Source organism: Sarcophilus harrisii, chromosome 4, assembly GCF_902635505.1.
Source record: "Sarcophilus harrisii chromosome 4, mSarHar1.11, whole genome shotgun sequence".
Lineage (NCBI taxonomy): Eukaryota > Metazoa > Chordata > Mammalia > Dasyuromorphia > Dasyuridae > Sarcophilus > Sarcophilus harrisii.
Genome location: NC_045429.1, coordinates 361,669,121 through 361,694,753, shown reverse-complemented (window position 1 = coordinate 361,694,753; position 25,633 = coordinate 361,669,121). Strand labels below are relative to the sequence as shown.

General features: G+C 33.4%; 1 protein-coding gene across 1 annotated transcript; it reads left to right on the top strand.

The window, feature by feature from the left end:
- The first annotated feature begins 11,430 nt into the window (after positions 1-11,430).
- LOC100923081 (olfactory receptor 6K3-like) lies at positions 11,431-12,378 on the top strand. The gene has a single exon (XM_012548020.1). It carries the CDS (start codon positions 11,431-11,433, stop codon positions 12,376-12,378), a length of 948 nt encoding a protein of 315 aa, XP_012403474.1.
- Positions 12,379-25,633: the final 13,255 nt, after the last annotated feature.

Here is a 25,633-nt window from a genome sequence, read left to right as displayed (position 1 = left end):
GTTAGTTTGGTTACTGATATAGACAATTATGCTAATATTTTTCCTAATACTGAACCAGCCCTGAACCTATATTCCTGATATAAATTGTATTTGGTCATGGTGTATTATCTTAGGGATAACTTGCTGTTAATTTCTTTGCTAATATTTTATTTAAGATTTGCATCAATATTCATTAGGGAAATTGGTCTATAATTTTCTTTTTTCTGTTTTGATCCCACCTGGTTTCGGTATCAGTACCATATCTGTGTCATAAAAATAATTTGGTATGATTTATTCTATTTCTATTTTTCCAGATAGTTTCTATAGTATTGGAATTAGTTGTTCTTTATATGTTTGTTAGATTTTACATGTAAATCCATGTGGCTCTGGAAATATTTTTTAGGGAGCTGATTAATAGCTTGTTCAGTTTTTTTTCTAAAATCAGACTATTTAAATCATTTCTTCTGTTATTCTGGGCAATCTATATTTTTGTAAGTATTCATCTATTTCACTTAGATTATCAGATTTATTGACATATACTTGAGCAAAATAGCTCCTAATTATTGCTCTAATTTTCTCTTCACTGTTGGAAAATTCTCCTTTTTCATTTTTGATATTAAAAATTTGATTTTCTGCTTTCCTTTTTCAATCAGATTAACTAAAGGTTTATTCATAAAACCAACTCTTGATTTTGTTTATTACTTCAGGAGTTTTCTTGCTTTCAGTTTTATTAATCATACCTTTTATTTTCATAATTTCAAATTTGGTATTTAATTGAGGGTTTCTAATTTATTCTTTTTCTAGATTTTTCAGATACATAGATTGTATGCCCAATTCATTGACCTTCTCTTTATCTATTTTATGCAAGTAAGCATCTAGAGATATAAAACTTCCCCTAAGAACTTCTTTGGTTGTATCCCATAAATGTTTGTATGTTGAATCATTATTGTTATTCTCTTGAATGAAATTATTGATTGTGTCCATGAGTTACTGTTTCACCAATTCTTTCTTTAGGATTAGATTATTTAATGTAGAGAGCCATTATAGAATAAGTTCATGTAAAGGAAGAGTCCAATCCAGACATAACTTGAGACCTGTCCTCTGTAAGGGCAAACAATTCAAAGCATTGGCTCACCACCTCCCTAACAATGAATAAAAGACATATTGAGACAAATGTAGGATGGAGAATGCATGTGACAGAAACAAGGTATCACAATTATGTTATTTATGACTGTTTTGAAAAATACATTGGATGATAATTTCTGCTATTTGTAACTGTTTTGATAAATATTTTGGTATTGATAAACATCCTAACTATTTACAATTCTGTTAGTATTTATAAGCATTTGAAGTATGCTATTTACAATTCTGTTTTGATAAGTGTCTTGGTATTAATAGTTAAGGTAGAAACTGAAATGTGCAAGTATGGTTTATGCATTAACCCTGGAATGTATATGACTTCAGCTGGAGGTAGCTGGTGTTAATATAACACTGGTTTAAAAAGTATATAAACCCTGGCTCTCAGATTAATAAATGTAAATTGGAAAGCATACCTTCCAACTGGCCTCAGATATTCAATTTAGATTTACACTCTCGGCATTTATTAGAGCTAGACTCTGGCAATTTAGTTTCCAATTAATTTTTGGTATATTTTCCTATGGTGTTTTACTGCATGTGATTTTTATTGTATCATGATCTTAAAAAAAATATATTTACTATTTCTACCTTTCTGTATTTGATTTTGTGAAGTTTCTTTCCTTATCTCTTTTAATTAGATCTATTTTTTGTTTGATTTTATCTGAAATCAGGATTGTTGCCCCTGCCTTTTTTTTTTAATTTTAGCTGAAGGATAATAGATTCTGCTGCAGCCTCTTACTTTACTCTATCTGTATCACTCTGATTTAAATATATTTCTTGTAAACAACATATTGTAGGATTCTGGTTTTAATCCAGTGTGCTATCTGCTTCCATTTTATGGGAGAGTTCATCCCATTCACATTCTTAGTTAAAATGACTAATTCTTTATTTCCCCTCATCTTATTTTTCCCAAGTTATACTTTTCTCTTTCCTTTCTCACTTTCCCTCTACCTTACTATTTTCCTTCTGACCACCACATCCATCAAACAGCTCTCTCCTTTTATAGCCCCTCCCCCTTTGTTATACCTTTCCCTTTCTTCTTCTGTTTTCCCTTCTATTAGCCTCCTCCTTTCCTTCCCTCTTTCACATCCTACTTTCCTATAGGGCGAGACAAGTTTCTCTGTGAATCTCAATATGACTGATATTCTCTCTTTGAGCCAAATCTCATGAGAGTAAGATTCACACAATGCTCACTCCTACTTTCTTTTCTTCAATTGTAATACATTTTTTTTGACTTTTCAAGAAATGTATTTTATCTCATTTCACCCCCAATTTTTGCTTCTTCCAATAAAATCTTCTTTCCATCTCCAGTTTCTTTTTTATATCATCACAATAAAGTTAAATTTTATTTGTACTCTCTAAGTATAACAGAGATACAGTTTTCAAGGGTTAAACACAACATCTTCCCATATAGGGATGTGAACTTTTTAACTTTTGAAAGAAAGTTTTATTTTTCTTTTCTTTTTACCTTTTTTTGTGCTTCTCTTGAGTTTGCATTTGAATATCAAATTTTCTGTTCAGCTCTAGTCTTTTCATCAGAAATAAATGAGATTCACCTGCTCATTGAATGTCCAACTTTTTCTCTGAAAGATAATGCTTAATTTTGCTGGATAGTTGATTTTTGGCTGCAATCCAAGTTTCTTTGTCTTTTGGTATATCATATTCCAGGCTATTTGGTCATTTAAAGGGGAAGCTATTATGGCTTGTGTAATCTTTATTTTGGCTCCTTAATATTTGAATTATTTGTTTCTGGCTACTTGCAATATTTTCTTCTTGATTTGATGATTCTGAAATTGGCTACAATATTCCTTGGAGTTTTTATTTTGGGATGTCTTTTGGAAGGTGATGGTTAATTCTTTCAATAGAATCTCTGGTACTAGGATATCAGGATATTTTTCCTTGATGATTTCTTGAAAGATGATGTCTAGGCTCTTTTTTTTTATCATGGTTTTCAGGTAGACCAATAATTCTTAGATTGTCTCTGTCTTTCAGATCAGTTGTTTTTCCAGTGAGGTATTTTATATATTTTTCTTTTTCTTTTTTTTTTTTTTTGATTTTGTTTGACTAATACTTGATGTCTTTTTGAATCATTCACTTCCATTTGTTGAATTTTAATTTTTAGTGAATTATTTTTTTTCAGTTAGCTTTTTAATCTTCTTTTGCATTTGGCCAAATGAACTTTTAAATTTGTTGTTTATTGGGTTTTTTCCCATTTCACAAATTCTGTTTTCCAACAAATTGATTTCATTTTCAAATACATTTTGTCATGAGTTATATGCTTTTCCCTTTTTATCAAATCTATTTTGTAAGGATTTATATGATTTTTCCATTTCACTAAATATATATTTGAGGAGTTTTCTTCAGATGATTTCTGTCTTTCCTTTTCCAAACTCTCCTGCAAAGTTCTCATTTCATTTCCCCATTTTTCTTATTAACATCCTTTTTGAATTTTTCCAAGGGAGCCTTGTGAGATGGGGATCATCTCATATCAACCTTTGGGGCTTCATCTGGAGCCCCAAAGCACCTAAAATTAGAAGAAATGCAGAAAGGCAATTTGCATTTAGTGTCCTCATGATTTGAGAAGGATTCTGTCTTTCTTTGTCACCATAAAAATTGTCTATGATTAGAGTTATTTTTCCTTTTCTCCTGATTTTTTAAAGTTTGATGTCTACTCTTACGGAAAATAGGAGAATGTTCCAAGCTTCCTCTAAGCAACAACAGCTTTATACTGCCCTGAGCTGGTGCTCTGGCTTCCTTTCTATGCTGGGTGGGTGTTGTCAAGTTCTGAGTTTTTCTAGGGTTCAGAAGCTCATTATTTGCCTTTTGTATTTGCTTTGGATGTCTCACAGCTAATATGCTAATCCACTGGCTTCTAAACTAGGACAGACTAGACAACACTGCATTTTGGCTAAGAGGCTCCTCGTAGATTCCCCATATGCAGATGCCACACTACACTGGGTCCCTGAGCTGCATCTATGCTCAGCTGCCTTCCTCCTTTCCCCTGTACTTGACTGAAACACATCTTTTCTGAAATACTTCCAAAATATCTTCTGCTCCAATTATTATTCAATAATTACAATTATTAAAATTTTGATTCTGCTATTCAACAGCAAGGACAAAGATAAGAGACCTCTTTGAGCTAGTTTCATCATCTGAAAAATAGAAACATATGTGACCAAATGGTTGTGAAGAATGTAGTTTGCAAACTGTTGTATTTTCCTCTCTATTCAACAACTCTGCTGATTATACTTAAAGTCCATTTCTTAACAGACACATTGATGAAAAAAGCTGAAGTAGGGGATTTGAAGACATGTGCTTTTGAGTTTTATATTTTCTGTGTGGAAAGGGTATTTTCAAAATTGAATAAGGGAAAATAATAATAAATGGGAAAAAATCAGAACACTAATTCACTGTTGGTGCAATTGTAAACTGATATATTTTGGAGCTCAATGCCCAAAAAGTTATAAAGGTGCCTATATCCTTTTACCTAGCAATACCAATATTAGATGTGCTCCCCAAGATAATTAGGGGGAAAGAAAAAGAACTTATATGTTCTAACATATTTATAGCATCTCTCTTTGTCATGCCAAATAACTAGAAATTACAGTGACACCTGTTAATTGGAAAGTGGTTGGATAAGTTGTTTTATATAATTGTGATGGAATACTAGTGTTATAAGAATGAAGAGGTGCATGATCTTCGAAAAAATATGGATAGATTTGAATGAAATAATGAAATTCAAAATAAGCAGAATCAAGAGAATATTGTTTCAAGTAACAAAAATATTATTTTCCCCAAATTTAATAGAATTTTATCTTTTCCAAGTATATGTAAAGATTGTTTTTCAGCATTTATTTCTATAAAAACCTTAAAACAACAAGCAATCTGCTTAACACTTCCTAGCTGTGTGACTCTGGGGAAGTCACTTAACTCCAATTGCCTGAGCAAAAACAAAACAAAACAAAACAAAAAAAACAAGCAATCTGATCCAGATTATATATATATATATATATATATATATATACACACACAATCATATTGAACATGTTTCCTTATCAGTCATATTGTGAAAGAAGAATGAGAACAAATGGAAAAACTGTAAGATAAAAAGCAAAAATAGTATGTTTGATAATTATTCAGGCTTCATAGTTCTTTCTCTGTCTTTTGGGATTGTCTTAGATCATTGCATTGCTCAGAAGATTCAAGTCTATCAAAATTTTATACAATGTATACTGTATAGAATATTCTCCTGGTTCTGCTCACTTCACTCAACATCAGTTCATGTAAGTCTTTTTTTTTTTTTTTTTTGGAAATCTTCCTTTTGCTCATCTCTCATAAAACAATAGTATTCCATTACATCCATATACCACAATTTGTTCAGTCATTCTCTACTTGATGAAATGATTGGAAATCACTTTCCAATCCTTTGCCACTACAAAAAGAAGTACTATAAATATTTTTGTACAAATGAGCCATGCTGTGAAGACCGCGTATTTTAAAACCAGCCAGAGTCAGGAATTCAGGTTAGGGGAAAATCGTCAATCTTTATTCTCAGTGAAGAAAGATCGGAGATGGAAGAGAATGGGCAATAGCAATGTGTGCAGCTGAATCAAGAAGCTAGATAGACCAGCAGCCACACAACCAGCAGCTACCAGCATAGAACCCAGGACCAATCTCTCCCAGCCTCTCTTCCTGTCTCTCTGCCTCCACCCACCAAAATTGTCATTTCCTATACAACACATCAAGACTTGCACAGAGAGTGGGCGGGGGCCATTCTTTATCCAAGCATGTATATTAATAGAGTATGGTCCAATTACTATTTAGCCTCACATGATTGGGACCTCAGTGCATCAACTCAAGCCTCAGCCCATTACACCATTCCCCGCCCCCCCTTTAATGATTTTTTTTTTTTTTTTGGTTATATGGACCAAATAGCAATATTGCTAGATCAGTTTTATAGCCCTTTTGGCATAGTTCTAAATTTAGGAGCAGAATGGTTAGATCACTTCACAATTCCACCAACACCACATTATTATTTCAAATTTTTCACATCTTCTCCAATGTGTATCATTTTCTTTTTTTTTTTTGTCATATTAGCCAATCTGATAAATCTAAGATGGAACCTCAGAATTTTTCAGACTTGTATGTCTTTAATCAATAGTGTAACCTAATGCATTTTTCTATATGATTAAAGATAACTTTAATTTTTTCATCTGAAAACGTCCTGTTCATATTCTTTGACCATGTATCAATTGGGGAATTACTTTTTTTCTTATAAATTTGATTCTCTATATATTTTAGAAATGAGACCCTTATCAAAGACACTGGTAGTAAAAATTATTTTCCATCTTTCTTCATTTCTTCAATCTTAGGTGCTTTGACTTTGTGTAAATTTTAAAAAAATTAATATAATCAAATTTATCCATTTTACATTTCTAAAAATGCTCTCTATATCTGGTTTAGCAATAAATTCTTCTCTTCTCTATAGATAGATCTGACAGGAACCTATCCATTACTTTCTTAATTTCTTATGGTATCTCCCTTTATTTCTAAATTATACCATTTTGATTTTATCTTGGTTAAAGTGTGTTAGATGCCTACTTTCTGCCATTCTATTTTCCAGTTTTGCAAGCAATTTTGTCAAATAGTGAGTTCTTTTTCCTAGAAGCTGGAGATTTTGGGTTTATCAAATACTAGATTACTATAGTTATTGACTGCTGTGTGTACCTAACCTATTCCACTGATCTACCACTCTATTTCTTAGCCAATATCAAATAGTTTTGATGGTTGTCACTGTAGGGTTTTAGATCTGGTAGGGTTGGAGCCCCTTTCTTTGAATCTTTTTTTCATTATTTTCTTGATATTCTTGGCCTTTTGTTCTTCCACATGAATTTTATTATATTTTTTAACTCTAAAAATATTTTGGTAGCTTAATTAGTATAACATTGAATAAGCAAATAAATCTAGTTGGAATTATGATTTTTATTACATTAACTTGACCTACCGATGAACAATTGTTATTTTCCTAATTATTTAGATCTGACTTTATTTTTATGAAGTATTTTATAATTGTGTTCATATAGTTCCTGGGTTTGTGTTGGCAAACAAACTTGCAAGTATTTTGTATTGTCTACAGTTATTTTAAATGCAATTTTTCTTTCTGTCTCATGATTTTGAGCTTTATTAATAACACACACACTTGCATATGATTTATATGGATTTATTTTACTTCCTGAAACATTAGTAAAATTTTTAACATTTTCCAAAAGCTTTTTACTTGATTCTCTAATTTACTTGATACCATCATATCATTTAGTGCAAATAGTGATGATTTCTCCATAACAATCCCTCAAGTCTCTCCCATTAGAGATGAGAAAATGTAAATTTGGAGAATTTAAATAATTTGACCAAGGTCATGCAAAAGTAATAAAAGACAAGATTCAAAACCAGATCTCCTGATTCTATAGCATTTTTTTTTCTCTTTTGGTACTACTACTAAATTAAAACAGCTTTTTCATCACCCATACATAACTCAATCATAAAAACCAGAAAGTATTCCTTTGTGTCTGATTACATACATACTTCAGAGTCTTGAGTTTGCTGTGATCTGGGAATCTAATGAAGAAAAATGGTGGGGAACATTTCCTTAATAAAGCTCATGAGAATAGAAGATGTTTTTCTTCACAACTCTAGTCACTAAGGGGAGAAAACCAGAGTAGAGACCATTCTCTTGACCCTGATATTCTCTGAGGAAACTTTGGGGCTTCCTATAACTATTCTATCAACTTGTAGAAGAGACAATGAGGCAATAGAGACACATGCAAGAGGGTTAGTCCACCAAATTTGGCAAAGGTGAGTGTAAAATGTAATGTAGACTATTTACAGAATGGTTCTATGAGAGGATGAGATGGATGAGAGGATATGTCTGCTGTCTTATGGAAAAGAAACTCACACAATTGAGATCTTTTTGAAGGTAAAGGACATGAATGGATTTCAGAAGAACCAGGTTAGATTATGTGGGTACATAAAGGGCTAGGAGAAATGTATATCACTCAACTGTTTGAGAACTAAGAGAACAAAGGTAATTACAGGAATACAGAAATTCTGACAATCCATAAACTCATAAAGCTGGGAGTACCTTAGAGATTATTTTTTCTAAGATCTTCATATTTCACTGGAAGAAACTGAGTCTCAGAAAGAAAAATGTTGAGTCTAGAGTCACATAACAATTAACAGAGGCAGAATGCTAACCCGTCCTTTGACCTCTAGATCCAGTACTCTTTCTTCTATACCTCTCAGCCTAGAATTTAGAATTCTTAGTATGTTGGAACTGGATAATTTTATTTATTTATTTTATTATAGCTTTTTATATACAAAGCATATGCATGGGTAATTTTTCAATATTGACCCTTGCAAAAACTTCTGTTTCAACTTTTGCCTCCTTCCCTCCCCACCCCCTCCCCTAGATGGCAGGTAGTTCTGTTCATGTTAACTATATTAAAGTATATGTTAAATGCAATATATGTATACAGCAATGTATGTATACATATTTATACTGTTATCTTGTTGTACAAGAAAGATTGGATTTAGAAAGAGGGTAAAAATAGCCTGAGAGGAAAAAAACAAAAATGCAAGCAAAGAATAACAGAAAGAATGGAAATGTTATGTTGTGGTTCATACTCATTTCCCAGTGTCCTTTCTTTGGGTGTAGCTGGTTCTATTCATTACAAATCAATTGGAACTGATTCGGATCCTCTCATTGTTGAAGAGAGCCACATCCATCAGAATTGATTATCATATTGTATTATTGTTGAAGTGTATAATGACCTCCTGGTTCTGCTCATTTCACTCAGCATCCGTTCATGTATGTCTCTCCAAATCTTTCTGTATTCATCCTGCTGGTTATTTCTTACAGAACAATAATATTCCATAACATTCATATACCACAATTTATTCAGCCATTCTACAATTGATAGGCATCCATTCAATTTCCAGTTTCTAGCCACTACAAAAAGGGCTGTCACAAACATTTTTACACACACGGGTCTTTTCCCCTTCTTTAATATCTCTTTGGGATATAAGCCCAATAATAACATTGCTGGGCCAAAGGGTATGGGCAGTTTGGTAACTTTTTGAGTTTAGTTCCAAACTGCTCACCAGAATGGTTACCAGGATGTGGAATTGGATAATTTTAATTTTTTCCATATATATATATATATATATATATATATATATATATATATATATACTCCTTAGTATTTTCTGGCTTTAGTAACAACAACAATAATAATAATTTAAATTTATATAGTACCTACCATGTGCCAATTATTCTGCTAAGAGCTTTACAAATATTTTCTCATTTAATCCTTAAAGCAACCATGAGAGGTAGGAGCTAATATTATACCCATTTTATAGATGAAGGAAACTGAGGCAAACAGAGATTAAGTAGATTGGCCAAATTCACAGAGCCTGTCTGAGGCCAGATTTAAACTCAGATTTTCCTGACTTCAAGCCTGGCCATCCATCCACTATGCCATCTACAAGAGAGTATTTTATTGAACAGATTCCCATCAAGATCTGATTTTTGTTGTTGTTGTTTGTTTGCTTTTTATCTAAGTCAATAAAGGTCACCGATAAATAGATAACCTATCCCACAGAAAGTCATGCTGATGCATGCATTTTAAGTCCCCTCTTTCCACCTTAACAACCTTCCTCCAAAACCAAATTTTTCTCCAAAGGAATGGGCTTTTTGAATTTCACAGCATCTCTTAGTGAGAATGTTCTTTGAGATAATTTAGTACAGCCTATACATTAATAGGAATAATCTTCACAATGTCTTCAATAAGTGTTTAATAAACATTTGCTTCAATGAAGTAAGATGGGGAATCCTTACCTATTTCACTTTCATATAACTCAAATTGTCAGAACATTTTCCCCATATGTGCTTCTTTTTACTTTACACCCACTACTCTACTTCTGCCTTTTGGGGCCACACAGAACAAGCTTAATCCCACATGCTCATAATGACTCTTCAAACACATTAAGAAAGTTTTTTCTGCTCTTTCTAAGTCCTCTCTTCTCCATGCTAATGGAGTTTGCAGTTTTTAGAGAATTTTTTTTGGAAAAATTGGAGAATTCCTTCAATTCTTCCCCATATGACCATTTGCCATTGTGCTTGCCATCCAGAATCTTTTGGATTCTCTACAGTTACAATAATGGGCTTCCTAAAATGTGATGTTCATCTAAAGTCTGAACATGTCAGTATATTAGGTACCTATCATTGCCTTCATTCTGCACAGTTGCCTCTGTTGTAAAATTTTCTTTAGCTTATTGGATTGATTACTTATTATATTAATATTTAAGCAATATCACATTGTTCACTTTGAGTCTGCAATTTACTAAAATCTTTAGATTTTAGCTTTATTATATAAATCATTTTCTAGTCATATGCCTTCTCTCATTATTTAGGACCATAGAATCCAGATCCATTGCTGGAGGGACCATAGAGAGGACCTTTAATCACTTCTTTTTGTAGTTGAGAGAATTGAAATCCAGTAATGCCAATTGACTTGCATAAATTTGTACAAATTTTGTAAATGGCAAAGCTATATATTTTGAAATCTGACTTTTGACTTCAAATACAACACTCATTCTATCATACCACATTAACTTCAAGCTTGTGTGACTGCTTTTTTGGTAGACAAGTGTAGGGCTTTATATTTATCCCTATTAATTTTTATTGTATGTAATTCATCCCAATTGTTCTAATCTCTAGAGAATTTTTTCAATTCTAATGTGTGCTGTTACTATTGCCTTTGTAGATATTATCAAATTTGGTTAAGTTTATTTAGTTAGGTCCTAATTGTTGCCATCCAAGTCTCTCCTTTTTTAACTCTTCAGCTTTCATACTTACATGATACTTAATTCCCAAACTTGGCTACAAACTTTTTTTTTTTACCTCTAATCCTCAAATGGTGACTCGGTCACCTGCCATCTATGCTGTTTCATAATTCACAAAACTCTCATCAGAAAGAACATGGATAGATATCATGTACTTTTGATAGTCATGAATTTAACATTTACTTTGATAGGAAATGGTTCTCAGCCTTTTAAACTAAATTTAGAGTCTTTTAATTACCAGCAGTTCCATAAATGCATTGAACAGGGAAGATAATTTTAGCTTTGGTTCTAAAAATAAAAACAGGATCAAATAACTGGGCATCTCTCTCTCTCTCTCTCTCTCTCTCTCTCTCTCTCTCTCTCTCTCTCTCTCTGTTTTTTTTTCCTTTCTTGATAGGTGACTCTTTTGAGAATATGGAAAGAAAAAACCAGACAAGAATATCTGAATTTTTCTTCTCTGGGTTCCCCCAATTCCAAGATGGTGGGTTTTTGTTCTTCATCCCTTTGCTCCTTATGTACATGTTTGTTGTCGTTGGAAACCTCATGAATTTCATTGCTATAAGGCTGGATGCTCGGCTCCACAACCCCATGTATAATTTCATTGGCATCTTCTCCTTCCTAGAGATCTGGTACACCACAGCCACCATTCCCAAAATGCTCTCTAACTTGATCAGTGACCAGAAGACCATCTCCTTCACTGGTTGCCTCCTACAGATGTACTTTTTCCATTCTTTTGGAAATTCTGAGGGCATCTTATTGACCACAATGGCCATTGATAGGTATATTGCTATCTGCAATCCACTCCACTATCCCACCATCATGACACCTAAGTTGTGTGGTCAGCTGATCACAGGTTCCTGCATCTTTGGCTTTCTTGTGCTGCTCCCTGAGATCATTTGGATTTCCACTTTACCCTTCTGTGGCTCCAACCAGATCCATCAACTCTTCTGTGACTTTGCACCTGTGTTAAGCTTGGTCTGCACAGACACTTCCACAATTCTTGTTGAGGATGTGGTCCATGCTATTGCCATTCTAATTGCTGTGCTGATCATCACCCTCTCTTACATCCGGATCATTGCTGTAATTCTGAGTATCCCCTCAGTTGAAGGTCGCCACAAAGCTTTCTCTACATGTGCCTCTCATCTCACTGTCTTCATCATGTTCTATGGTAGTGTATCACTCATGTATCTACGCTTCTCAGCCATTTTCCCACCATTCTTAGATAGGACCATTGCTCTCATGTTTGCTGTTCTTGCTCCCTTTTGTAATCCTTTTATCTATAGCCTAAGGAACAAAGACATGAAAGAGGCCATCAGGAAAATGATTTGCTCTCAGAAGTCATTCAACATGTCAGGGAGTTAATTCTGAATAATAGCCACCTATTCAAAGGGAACCTCTTCCCCCAAAACTGAGGTATATATCCTTTAAATTTATTCCTTGAAATAACATTATCTTTTTTTCTGATCAATGACTTCTCTCTTTTACTTTGAATCTTGGCTGTGATTTGGAGGCTGGGAGGATGATGAGAAACATTCTAAGAATTGGACAGCTAATTAGAGGAAAGTTATTTTCCTCTAAATTTTAGGCATATTTGAGGATTCTCTGTCCTTTGAAAACTCCAGGTATTTCATTGTTGTACTCTGTTCAGCCTCCTGATTAAATAGCAATTAATTTAATATATTGAGTTTTCAAAGACTTTTTCTTTAAATCTTTCCATGTATTGGCACAATACTCCTGTGTTGCAAAGAGAGTAGGGATGGTCCTCCTATTGTAAATGATAAATAAGACTTAGAAGGATATGAGAATTTTCCCAGTGTGTTCCTGTTGGTGTTACAATAAGAATTCAGATTCCCTAATTCTCTGTTCAGTGACCTATCCAATTCACCTTGCTGTGCCAGAAGTTCTGGGACACATTTATAAGTTCTACTTATAAAATTTTACTTCTGCATCTCATTTCTGCAACAATGGCTTAGTGGTGATATTATGATGGGCACTAAAATGTGCCCATTTCAATGTGTACACAAATGTGTCTGCACACAATGTGCAGACAAATGTGAATGGACTTAGAGTCAACTCTGGGAATCCACAGTCTCTGGTATTCACTGTATTCTAGAAGGTATTCATATCCTTCTAAATACTATGTCTTCAATACTATGGCCACTCATCAAGACAGAGGTGTTTTGTAATGTTTTCATACTCCAAATGGATATACTCATCTGATACATAAATAATAATGGCAGAAACTTTAATTTTCTCTCTTTGAAACCACAGTACCTTCTAGCACAGTGCTGCATGTAAAAGGCAGCATAGATAATGAAGTAATATCAATATTAAACATATATGCACCAAGTGGTGTAGCACCTCAATTCTTAAAAGAGAAATTAAGAGAGCTGCAAGAAGAAATAGACAGCAAAACTATAATAATGGGAGATCTCAACCTTGCACTTTCAGAATTAGATAAATCAAACCACAAAATAAATAAAAAAGAAGTCAAAGAGGTAAATAGAATAATAGAAAAGTTAGATATGATAGATCTCTAGAGAAAACTAAATGGAGACAGAAAGGAGTACACTTTCTTCTCAGCAGTTCATGGAACCTGTACAAAAATAGACCATATATTAGGACATAAAAACCTCAAACTCAGATGCAGTAAGAGAGAAATAGTAAATGCATCCTTTTCAGACCACAATGCAATAAAAATTACATCAACAAAAAGCCAGGGGAAAGTAGACCAAAAAATAATTGGAAACTAAATAATCTCATACTAAAGAATGATTGGGTGAAACAGCAAATCATAGACATAATTAATAACTTCACCCAAGAAAATGACAATAGAGACATCATACCAAAATGTGTGGGATACAGCCAAAGCGGTAATAAGGGGAAATTTCATATCTCTAGAGGCCTACTTGCATAAAATAGAGAAACAGAAGGTCAATGAATTGGACTTGCAACTAAAAATGCTAGAAAAGGAACAAATTAAAAAACCCCAGTCAAACATTAAACTTGAAATTCTAAAAATAAAAGGGGAGATCAATAAAATTGAAGTAAAAAGAAACTATTGAATTATTAACAGTTGGTTCTATGAAAAAACCAACAAAATGGACAAATCCTTAGTAAATCTGATTTAAAAAAAGGAAAGAGGAAAATTAAATTGTTAGTCTTAAAAATGAAAAGGGAGAACTCGCCACTAACAAAGAGGAAATTAGAACAATAATTAAGAGTTACTTTGCCCAACTTTATGCCAATAAATTTGACAACTTAAATGAAATGGAAGAATACCTTCAAAAATATAGCTTGCCCAGATTAACAAAGGAAGAAAAATATCCTAAACAGCCCCATTTTAGAAAAAGAAATAGAACAAGCTATTAACCAACTCCCTAAGAAAAAATTCCCAGGACCAGATGGATTTACATGTGAATTCTACCAAACATTTAAAGAACAATTAACTCCAATGCTATATAAACTATTTGAACAAATAGGGATTGAAGGAGTCCTACCAAATTCCTTTTATGACACAGACACAGTACTGATACCTAAACCAGGTAGGTTGAAAACAGAGAAAGAAAATTATAGACCACTCTCCCTAATGAATATTGATGCTAAAATTTTAAATAAAATATTAGCAAAAAGATTACAGAAAATCATCCCCAGGATAATACACTATGACCAAGTAGGATTTATACCAGGAATGCAGGGCTAGTTCAATATTAGAAAAACTATTAGCATAATTGATTATATCAATAACCAAATTAACAAAAACCATATGACCATCTCAATAGATGCATAAAAAGCATTTGACAAAACATCCATTCCTAATAAAAACACTTGAGAGTATAGGAATAAATGGACTTTTCCTTAAAACAGTCAGGAGCATCTATTTAAAACCATCAGTAAGCATCATGTGCAATGGGAAAAAACTGGAACCTTTCCCAGTAAGATCTGGAGTGAAGCAAGATTGCCCACTATCACCATTATTATTCAATATTGTATTAGAAACCTAGCTTCGACAATAGAAGTTGAAAAAGAGATTAAAGGAATTAGAGTAGGCAATGAGGAAACCAAACTATCACTCTTTGCAGATGATATGATGGTATACTTAGAGAAGCCCAGAGATTCTACTAAAAAGCTATTAGAAATAATTCATAACTTTAGCAAAGTTGCAGGATACAAAATAAATCCCTATAAATCTTCAGCATTTTTATACATCATCAACAAAATCCAATAGCAAGAGACACAAAGAAAAATTCCATTCAAAATAACTGTTGATAGCATAAAATATTTGGGAATCTATCTACCAAAGGAAAGTCAGAAATTATATGAGCAAAATTATAAAAAATTTTCCACACAAATAAAGTCAGATTTAAGTAATTGGAAAAATATTAAGTGCTCTTGGATAGATCGCGTGAATATAATAAAGATAACATTCATATGGAAGAACAAAAGGTTGAGAATCTCAAGGGAATTAATGAAAATAAAAAATCAAATGAAGGTGGCCTAGCTGTACCTGATCTAAAACTATATTATAAAGCAGCAGTCACCAAAACCATTTGGTATTGGCTAAGAAATAGATTAGTTGATCAGTGGAACAGGTTAGGCTCACAAGACAAAATAGTCAACTATAGCAATCTAGTGTTCAACAAACCCAAGGATCCCAACTTTTAGGATAAGAATTCATTATTTGACAAAAACTGCTGGGATAACTGGAAATTAGTATGGCAGAAATTAGGCATGGACCCACACTTAACACTGTATTACAAGATAAGATCAAAATGGGTCCATGATTTAGGCATAAAGAACGAGATTATAAATAAATTAGAGGAACATAGGATAGCTTATCTCTCAGACTTGTGGAGGAGGAAGAAATTTGTGACCAAAGATGAACTAGAGACCATTAATGATCACAAAATAGAAAATTTTGATTACATCAAATTAAAAAGCCTTTGTACAAACAAAAGTAATGCAAATAAGATTAGAAGGGAAGCAACAAATTGGGAAAACATGTTCACAGTTAAAGGTTCTGATAAAGGCCTCATTTCCAAAATATATAGAGAATTGATTCTAATTTATAAGAAATCAAACCATTCTACAGTTGATAAATGGTCAAAGGATATGAACAGACAATTTTCAGATGATGAAATTGAAACTATTTCCACTCATATGAGTGTTCCAAATCACTATTGATCAGGGAAATGCAAATTAAGACAACAATGAGATACCACTACATACCTGTCAGATTGGCTAAGATGACAGGAAAAAATAATAATGAATGTTGGAGAGGATGTGGGAAAACTGGGACACTAATGCATGATTGGTGGAGTTGTGAACGAATCCAACCATTCTGGAGAGCAATCTGGAATTATGCCCAAAAAGTAATCAAACTGTGCATACCCTTTGACCCAGCAGTGCTACTACTGGGCTTATACCCCAAGGAGATACTAAAGAAGGGAAAGGGACCTGTATGTGCCAAAATGTTTGTGGCAGCCCTTTTTATAGTAGCTAGAAACTAGAAAATGAATGGATGCCCATCAACTGGAGAATGGTTGGGTAAATTGTTATGGAATATTATTGTTCCGTAAGAAATGACCAGCAGGATGAATACAGAGAGACTTGGAAAGAATGAACTGATGCTAAGTGAAATGAGCAGAACCAGGAGATCATTATATACCTCAACAACGATACTGTAGGAAGATGTATTCTGATGGAAGTGGATTTCTTTGACAAAGAGAAGATCTAACTCAGTTTCAATTGATCAATGATGGACGGAAGCAGGTACACCCAAAGAAATGGATGTAAACTGTTTGCATGTTTGTTTTTTTCTTCCCAGGTTATTTTTACCTTCTGAATCCAATTCTTCCTGTGCAACAAGAGAATTGTTCGGTTCTACACACGTATATTGTATCATGTATAGAACTGCTTGCCATCTCAGGGAGAGGGTGGAGGGAGGGAGGGGAAAAATTGGAACAGAAGTGAGTGCAAGGGATAATGTTGTAAAAAATTACCCTGGCATGGGTTCTGTCAGTAAAAAGTTATAATTATTAAAAAAAAAAAAAAAGAAAGAAAGAAAAAAAGAAAAAAGATCAGGGAACAGAATACTTTTTCTTGACTTGTTTGTCATTTGGTTTTGCCTAATCAGTGCTTAGTGGTTTTGTTTCTATTCCACACAAAGATTTTGTTAAACAAATACTATCAAAGAAACATAAAAAAAACAAAAAAGGCAGGGTTAGCTATTTGGTATAGTGGATAGAGCACCAGCCCTGAAGTCAGAAGGATCTGAGTTCAAATGTGACCTCAGACACTTAACACTTCTTGGCTTTGTGACCCGGGGCAAGTCACTTAACCCCATTTGCCTCAGCAAAAAAAAAACCCAAAACAAAACAAAAAAATCAAAGGGCAGAATCTTACACAAAATCTGCACTGGGCATTTCTACCCTCACTTAAAATGTAATCACAGAATACTCAGACATTTTGACAGAATTAACTAGTGAATCAAAAGCAAACTAGGCATAAAAAACACTTTTATAAAACTGAAAGTAACATAGGAACTTTGAGTAATGGGAAGAAAAGAGATGATGCCACATGGAGATACCTTAGGAGGAAATGAGGTCAGCAGTTAGGAATCCCTAAGTCCAAATCCTTCCTGAAACAATAGGTTTTTGATCCAGGGCAAGACCAAATCTCTGTCTATCTTATTTTCCTCTACTGTAAAATAGGGATATTAAATCACTTATTTCCCAGGGTTATTGTTAGGTTCAAATGAAATAATATTTGTATACCATTTAGCATAATACTTGACACATACTACGTACTATATAAATGATTATCATCATCATTCTCATCATTTTTAATTGGTTGAGTAGAATCAATCACTTTATGGAAGGCTATGGTTAAAAAGCAACCTAGTGTAAGTGTTCAACCATTTCAGAATTAGGTCAGGTGAATGATGGTTGAAAGTAATGATGAAAAACTTCATCAAAGTAATTGGCCTTGTGAAGATAGGCAAGTTTCTTCATCTCATTCTCCATTTACCACATGATGTCTTTGTGAACTTGACCACCAATTCAACTAGGGGTTGGGAAAATGTCCCCTGAATATGTTACACATACTTTTTTTCTATATGTGTATATGTAGTTTTATTGATGGCTTGTGTTTTTATTTTACATGCTAGTCACTTTGCGTATACACTTTTATATATGTATGTATGTACCATTTCATTTGTAACAGAATCACTCCCTAGTGTCACAGAAAAACAGGCAAAAGCTATTGACAAGTCAATCATGTCTGTCAATCTATGCAACATCTAATATCCACAATCTTTTTCCCTCTGTACTAAGTCAAGGGATAGGGCATCTCCAATGTTTGAACCATTCAGAGATTGGAGTAGTGTTTCATCTGTCACAGTGCATTCCTAGTCATCCAACAAAGGAACCTATCATTCTATTTAATCAGAGATCTGGGTTCTTGAATGCCATAGATTGAATGCTATGGCTGCATTGACTGAGACAGGTGGCAACTGATTGACAACATGTTTTATTATATAGTTCCAATAAACTTTGATTCACTCTATAATCAGAAGTCTCTTGTGCAAGCCCTTTGCTATAACCAATGATTCAAACCCAATTTCTGATCACATGGAAAACAGAATTACTGGATGAGGAGATTTACACACTGACATACTTATACTTGCTTTTCTATTATGATTCTTAGTTCTTGGAACATAAGAGGCACTCAAAAATATTTTAATTAATTGATTCACTTATCTGAACAATATATTTGATATACACTCTCACAAAGCTTGTAGTCAAGATGAAGAGAATTTAGCTAAAGTGATGATACAATTAAATAGATTCAAAGCTGACCACAAATAAAATTGATAATTAATGATTTGAGGCTAAGCTTGGAGAAGGATATAATGAAAATATTTAGTTGGGTTCTATTCAGGATTCTTAGCAATGATTTGAATGAAGACTTAGATACATATAATTTACCAAAATAGGGAATGACACAAAGTTTTGGAGAAATAACCGACCTTCTCACTGCATGACAGAAAGGGCATATAAAAACATCTTGTCTTAATGGTGAATCAAATATAATAAAATTAAACTTAGTAGGCATAACTATGAAGACCTATATTGGGATTTAAAAAACTGAAGTATTAAATATAATATGGGGAAGAAAAGTATTCATATGGAAAAACCTTATAGCTATAGTGCTCATTATGAGTGTAGCTAGATATTGGAGTGAATAGAACAATGGACTTGGAATTAACAAAACTCAGACTTATTGGCTGAATGATTCTGGACAAATCACTTAACCCTGTTTACTTCAGTTTCCTCATCTATGAAATGACCTGAAGAAGGAAATGGCAAATCATCCCACTATCTTTGCCAACAAAATCCCAATATGAAGTCACACAAAGTTGGACATATCTGAAATGATTAAAAAATAACAATATGTGTCAACTGTGTGTTATGTAAATCAAAAAACTGGTATTGTTTTAGTCAGTGTTATTGAAAGCAAAGGATTCAGAAAAAGTGAAATAGGCTATATTACCAACTGTGTCATCATATGTAGTGCTCTCATTGATTTAGACTCAAGTTGAACTGAAGCATCATAATCCTTGTGTGTTCAGAATAAGGACTCTGATAGTTCTGCAGGTAGATCATTTCTCAGATTCCTCCTAAATTCAAGCTATTAATAAATTAGTGCCAGCCTAAAAAGTATTCTGTAGTTGCATTCCATAGAGATCATCATTGACCCTGATTTCTCAACCATTGTTCTTTATTTCTAGGATTTATTGTTGCCTTTTAAAAAATATCCCATTTCCTAATTTTTTTTTGCTCCCACAGCCCTCATCAAAATATTCCTTGCAACACAAAATATAGGAAACAATTAAGCAAAATCAATTAACAGTGCAAATGCATCAGATAGCATATACAATATTTTGTATCTATCATCCTCAACACTCAACCCTATATATTTTGTCATCTATCCTTGGGAACCAAGATAGATCAATCAAAGTTTGACTAGCTTTCAGAGTTAATTTATTTTTTAAATATCCATCTTGTATATTCATTGGTTCTGCTTACTTATCAGGTCTTCACATACTTCTCTGAATTCTTTATGCCTTTTAGCCATTGACTGTGATAAAGTCTTGGCTTATCTAATTTTCATAAAATACAAACCTGTGACGCATGCAGTAGCTAACTTTTTAGATGAGAAAATCAGGATCAGCTGGGAAAAAGCAGTAAATTCATTTTTTTAAAATTTCTATTAGCATTCATTCTAGTAGCTAATCTACATTTAACTCTATGAAATTTAATTTTACTAACTAAAAGATTAATTTTAATATGGATGAATGTTGATATGCTATAAAACTTGAATACAGACAAATAGAAACTGCTGAACTTGGATTTTTAAAAATCATTTGCATAAACTCAGGTTGGTGAAGAAGCTAAGCAGTGATTCATATGATCAAAAAAAATCTCAATATGAATTAATGATTAGAGTCAGCTGACAAAAAAAAAAAAACAAGTGTGACTTCATGAGTAGAAACACAGTAGTTAAAATAAGGGAAATTTCACTTTAGGCTGATTGGACCACATAGAAATAACTAGTACCATTCTATGTGCCACAATTTAAGTTTGAAGTTGATAAATTCGAGTGCCTCTGGACAACCTGAAAGGTGAGTGAAAGAAATGTAAATCATATAATATTGAAAATAATTGAGATGCACAGTCTGAAGAAGAGAAGATGTTTTGTGGATAGGATCCAAGAAGATAATTTTTGTATTTGAAGACCATGAAAGATTTTCATGAAGGAGTGGGATTAGATTTGATTTTTTTCTCTGTTTCTCTCTAGGGTAGAGCTTCACTTCCATATAATCTAGTTGGTAATGGGTTTGCAAAAGGACTGAAAAGCTGCAGACAAAGCATTACAAACAAGGTCACTGAGAAGAATCAGTGAACTGAATTGTCATACCAGGGAGATAGCCACTAGGAGAAATCCGGGTGCAGATCAGGAAATTTACATGGGAACCATTTAAATTCAACAAATCTAGGAACCTAGCCATGACAAGAAACATTAAAGTGATTATCAGGAGTCAACTAAATAGAGTTAAGTTCAAGAACAAGACTTAAATAGAATGAAAGATTTTTATTTTGTTGAGCATGGTGACTAACACAGTGCTCTTTCTTAGTAGATATACTTATGCTAATATTTTTTAAAGTTTTATTTTAATTTAAAAATTATTTTTAAAATATTGATAGCAGTATAATTTTTTTTAAATTGCAAATTCTTTACTTGAGAAGTTCAAGTCCATACTGGATGGTATAGAAGGGATTTATGACTTAACTATATTGTAATGATAGTTTCCCTCCTAGAAAATAAAGTAGAAGGGATGCCCCCACATATTTCAGGTTAGGATTATTGTTTTTCCTTTGTTCTCAAAGAAGACCAGTGAAATCAGAAAGGTGAAGTCTTGATTTGCAAGTGAATTGGATTTAAGTGAGACAGGGAATGTGAGAATGAACAGTCTCACTCTCTCCTCCAGGGTCATCTGAGTCCCTTGGCAAGACATAGATTAGGATGACTGGAGATTACCCAGAAGTAGTGGGATATCTTGGCCTTTTTAAACTAAGGTCTTTTCTAGGTCTCAGTTTGTCCAAGGTAACAACTAGTCAGTGATTTAAAGCATTCTAAATTCTTAAGAAGCTGTTAAATTCCTTTTCTTGGACATAACTTTCTCTCATCTCCTCCTGTGTCTCCTTCATTTAAACTATTCTTCATCCTCACAATGAATTTGATCCTTTCACATTTTAGTATTTTTGCAAAGCTTCTACCCCTGCTCTGGCTACATTCCTTCCTCCCAGTGTCAAGTCTTAGTGTAAATTCAACACTCCAATATCTTCTACTTTGAATTCCTTTAATCCCTCCCCAGTAAACACTCGTGCCTTGCCTAACCCCACCAATGGATTATTCTCACCATCTGCCTTCTCCATTCCTATTTACATGTTGTTTCAAAGAAAACTATGTGACCATATTGCCTGAGTTCTCTAATAACCGCTGTTACTTAATTTCAATTGGGCCCTCACTGTAGCAATATTTAAAATTTATACTTTCTCAGTGTATTCTCTACCTCATATGTTCCCCAATTGCAGTTAAAAAGCACTAATCTTTTCAAACATCCTACTTTCAGAGCTGAGTATTACATATCATACTTTACTGAGAAAATTGGGGCCATTCACCTCCCACTGGTGAATTCCTTTTGGGACCTTGTATTTTGCAGAATAAGTCAACCATCCTTCATTTCCCTCCTGGCTGTTTCTCAGTCTCTTAAAATATAAGATCCTTGAGGACAGGAACTATCTTTTCACCTGTATTTTCATCTTCAGTGCTTAAGTGCTTGTTTTCTGCTTTTTCTGTCTCTCTGCCTATTGTCTGAAATAAAGATAAGGTTCCCCATAACACTTATGGGTGCCTAGGGAATGAAATGATCATTCCATCTTAGTGTTTGAGCATAGGAAGACATATTCTTAATATGTCCAAGATTTTGGGAAAGCAAATATCAACAGGTTTGGAAGAATAGATAACATCCCATAGACTAAAAATCCATTGTGGCAATCAGTCCAGAAGGGATAAAAATTATCAAGTATGAAACTACGGGAAAATAAGGAGAGGGAAACAATCCTAATGAAGAGAAAAGCATAAACAGGAATTATATGAAGTAGCTAATGTGTATACATAGAAAACTCTCCAACCCACTTATTTTTTCAAAGATGAAAACAAAGACAAGTAGCAGAAGATGAGTATGATAAGTAAGAGCATGCTACAATTATGTAAGAAAACTATCAGAATGCAAGCTGAATGAAGATGATTGGGATAGCAAAAAAAAAAAAAAAAAAAAAAAAAAAAAAAAAAAAGTTCTTTTAGATACATCAAGGAAAATGGGCCTAATCAGAAACAAATGGGGTGGGGACATAATGAAACAATGATACTTGATAAAAGAGAGTAGATAGAACTGTTCAATTCTAATTTTGCTCTGTGTTCTGTGAGAGACTAGATTTTGCACTGGAAATAATTGCAAAGCAAAAATGACTAATAGGGAATTGGCCTCCAAGATAAGTAAGGAAATGGTAAGAACAACTATCATCAAATTATTCTTGATAAATCACCTGCTTCAAATAAATCACATCTTTCATTATCAAAAGAATTGACAGATGTGATTGCTAAGCTATTGTCAATGACACAAAAAAAGTCACAGAAAATTAGGAAGATCTCACAGGGCTGGAGAGACAAATGTTATCCTTGATTTTTTGAAGGAAGAATAATGGAAGAATAATTGTTCATAGAACAATGAAATTTATTTTCCTGGATAGGAAAGTTGTAGAATAGATCTTTAAAGAGATGATTAGTGAATACCTAGGAAAGAAAATAGTGATTACAATGAATCAACATATCTTCATCACAGTGGTATAATAATTTTTTTCCCCTGATGCAATTGGGGTTAAGTGACTTGTCCAGGGTCACATAGCTAGGAAGTGGTAAATGCCTGAGGCCAGATTTGAACTCATACCTGAGTCAGCCTCCTGACTTCAGGGCTGGTATTCTATCCACTGCACCACCTAGCTGCCCTACTACATAAATTTTTGACAGAATTACTAAACTTACAAATCAAAGAAATTCTATAGATATTGTTCATCTAGATCTTAGCAAAGCATTTGATAAAATATTTCTTATAATTCTTTTGGAAAAGATGGAAAGATGTATGCTAGCTAATATTAAAATTATGTGGTTAGATTGATAAGTGGCCGAACTCAAAAAGTATTTGATAATTGTTTAAGATCACCGTGGTGGGAAGTTACAAGTGAGATATTCTAAAGTTCTGTGGTTGACCCTGAGTTGCTTAATTTTTTTTTCAAAGAAAAGGTGTAGATGGAATGTCTTTAACATAGCATATTTAAGACAAAATTGGGAAGAAAATTTAATACACTGAATGACAGAGCCAGGATCCAACAATCTCTTGACAGACTACAGTGAGGCTTTGAATATAATATGATGAAACTCAATAAAAAGAATGAGAGGAACATAACTTGATAACATTTTGTCTAGGAAAAGATTAGGAGTTTTAGTGAATTGTAAGCTCAATTAGTCAGCACTGTGAACTAAAAAAGCTAATATAATCTTGGACTGCATTAAGAGAAACATTGTACAATAGAGGTTGCTTATCATTTTATGTGATTGTCCCTCTGTACTTTGTTTTTAAAATATACATGGAATATTATGTTCACTTCTGGATACCATAGTTTAAGAACATTGTTAGCAATGAAATTGCTGGAAGAGGGAAACTGTCATGTTAAAGGATCTTGAATCCACGTTGTATGGGAATCTATTGAAGGAAATGGGAGTGTTTACCTTGTAGAAGAGAACACTTGGGGAGGCAAGTTAGTTCTTCAGATAATTGAGGGGTTGTCATGTGAAAAAGGAATTGGACTTTTTATACATGGTCCCAGAAAACCAAATCAGGAAGAGTGGGTAGAAGTTGGTTAAAAAAAAAAAAAAAAGAGGATGGAAATCAGGAAAACTATTCAATCAACAGGTCATATATATAGTGAAGATGTCTACCTCAGCAAGTGCTGAGTTCCCCTCATAGGAGGTTTTCAAGCAGAGACTGGATGATTTCTTGTTAGATATTTTATAGTGGAGATTTTGTTTGGGGATATGGTTTGAAGTGAGTGGTTTCTAAGATTTCTTCTACCAAAAAAAATAAAGATTGATTTTATAAGTTCTTTGAACTGGTAAAAATTCAGAGGGACAAAAACTTCCAAAAAAATGGAGAGACATGGGGCAACCTAAATAGAAATTAATTAATCATTAATTAATTTAGAACAGTTTATATTGAATGACAATTTAAAGAAAATTTCTTTACTAGGTATCTTGATCTTTTTTTCTTCTTTCAATGAGTAACTATCTAGAATATTTCAATCATCAACTCAGTTTCATAAGAACAGTAAGCAAGTGGAAAGAGGCAGATTTTAGAAGCTGCTTTTCTTTTCTCCCTCTATAGATATCTATATCTTAGAGCCCAGGGAGCCTCTACATTGCCAAGGGAAAAGATATCTACAGTATTACTTGGAAATCTGTATGCTTAGTACATTTAGTAAAACCTGCCTTGAGCCATCATTTCCATTTGTTCAGAAGCCAGCTGTTATAAATTATAGTACTTACAAAGCCAAGCAGAGGAGAGATTTGCCAATCTGTTTTCTCCCTCAGCTTCATGAATCAGAGCCATTTTTTCATCCAAAGACTATTTTATTCTTATGCTTTTGTCTATAAATCATGAGCTATAGAAAGCCTCAGTTGCCAATAGTCCATGACTTAGAAAGGACAACTATCTCCTAGGGGCTATGAAAATCAACACACTCTTTTAGAGACCTGTATGACAATGGAATAATTGACAAATAAGTGATAATGTCCATTCAGTCCAATTGGTTCTTTGTGGCTTTAAAACTATGTTACAGGCATATACACTACTTTTTTTTTGGGGGGAGGGGTCTCCCTCAGGAATCAGACCAGAGCCTTATATTTAGAGATATTGTTCAAAAATAACATATAATTC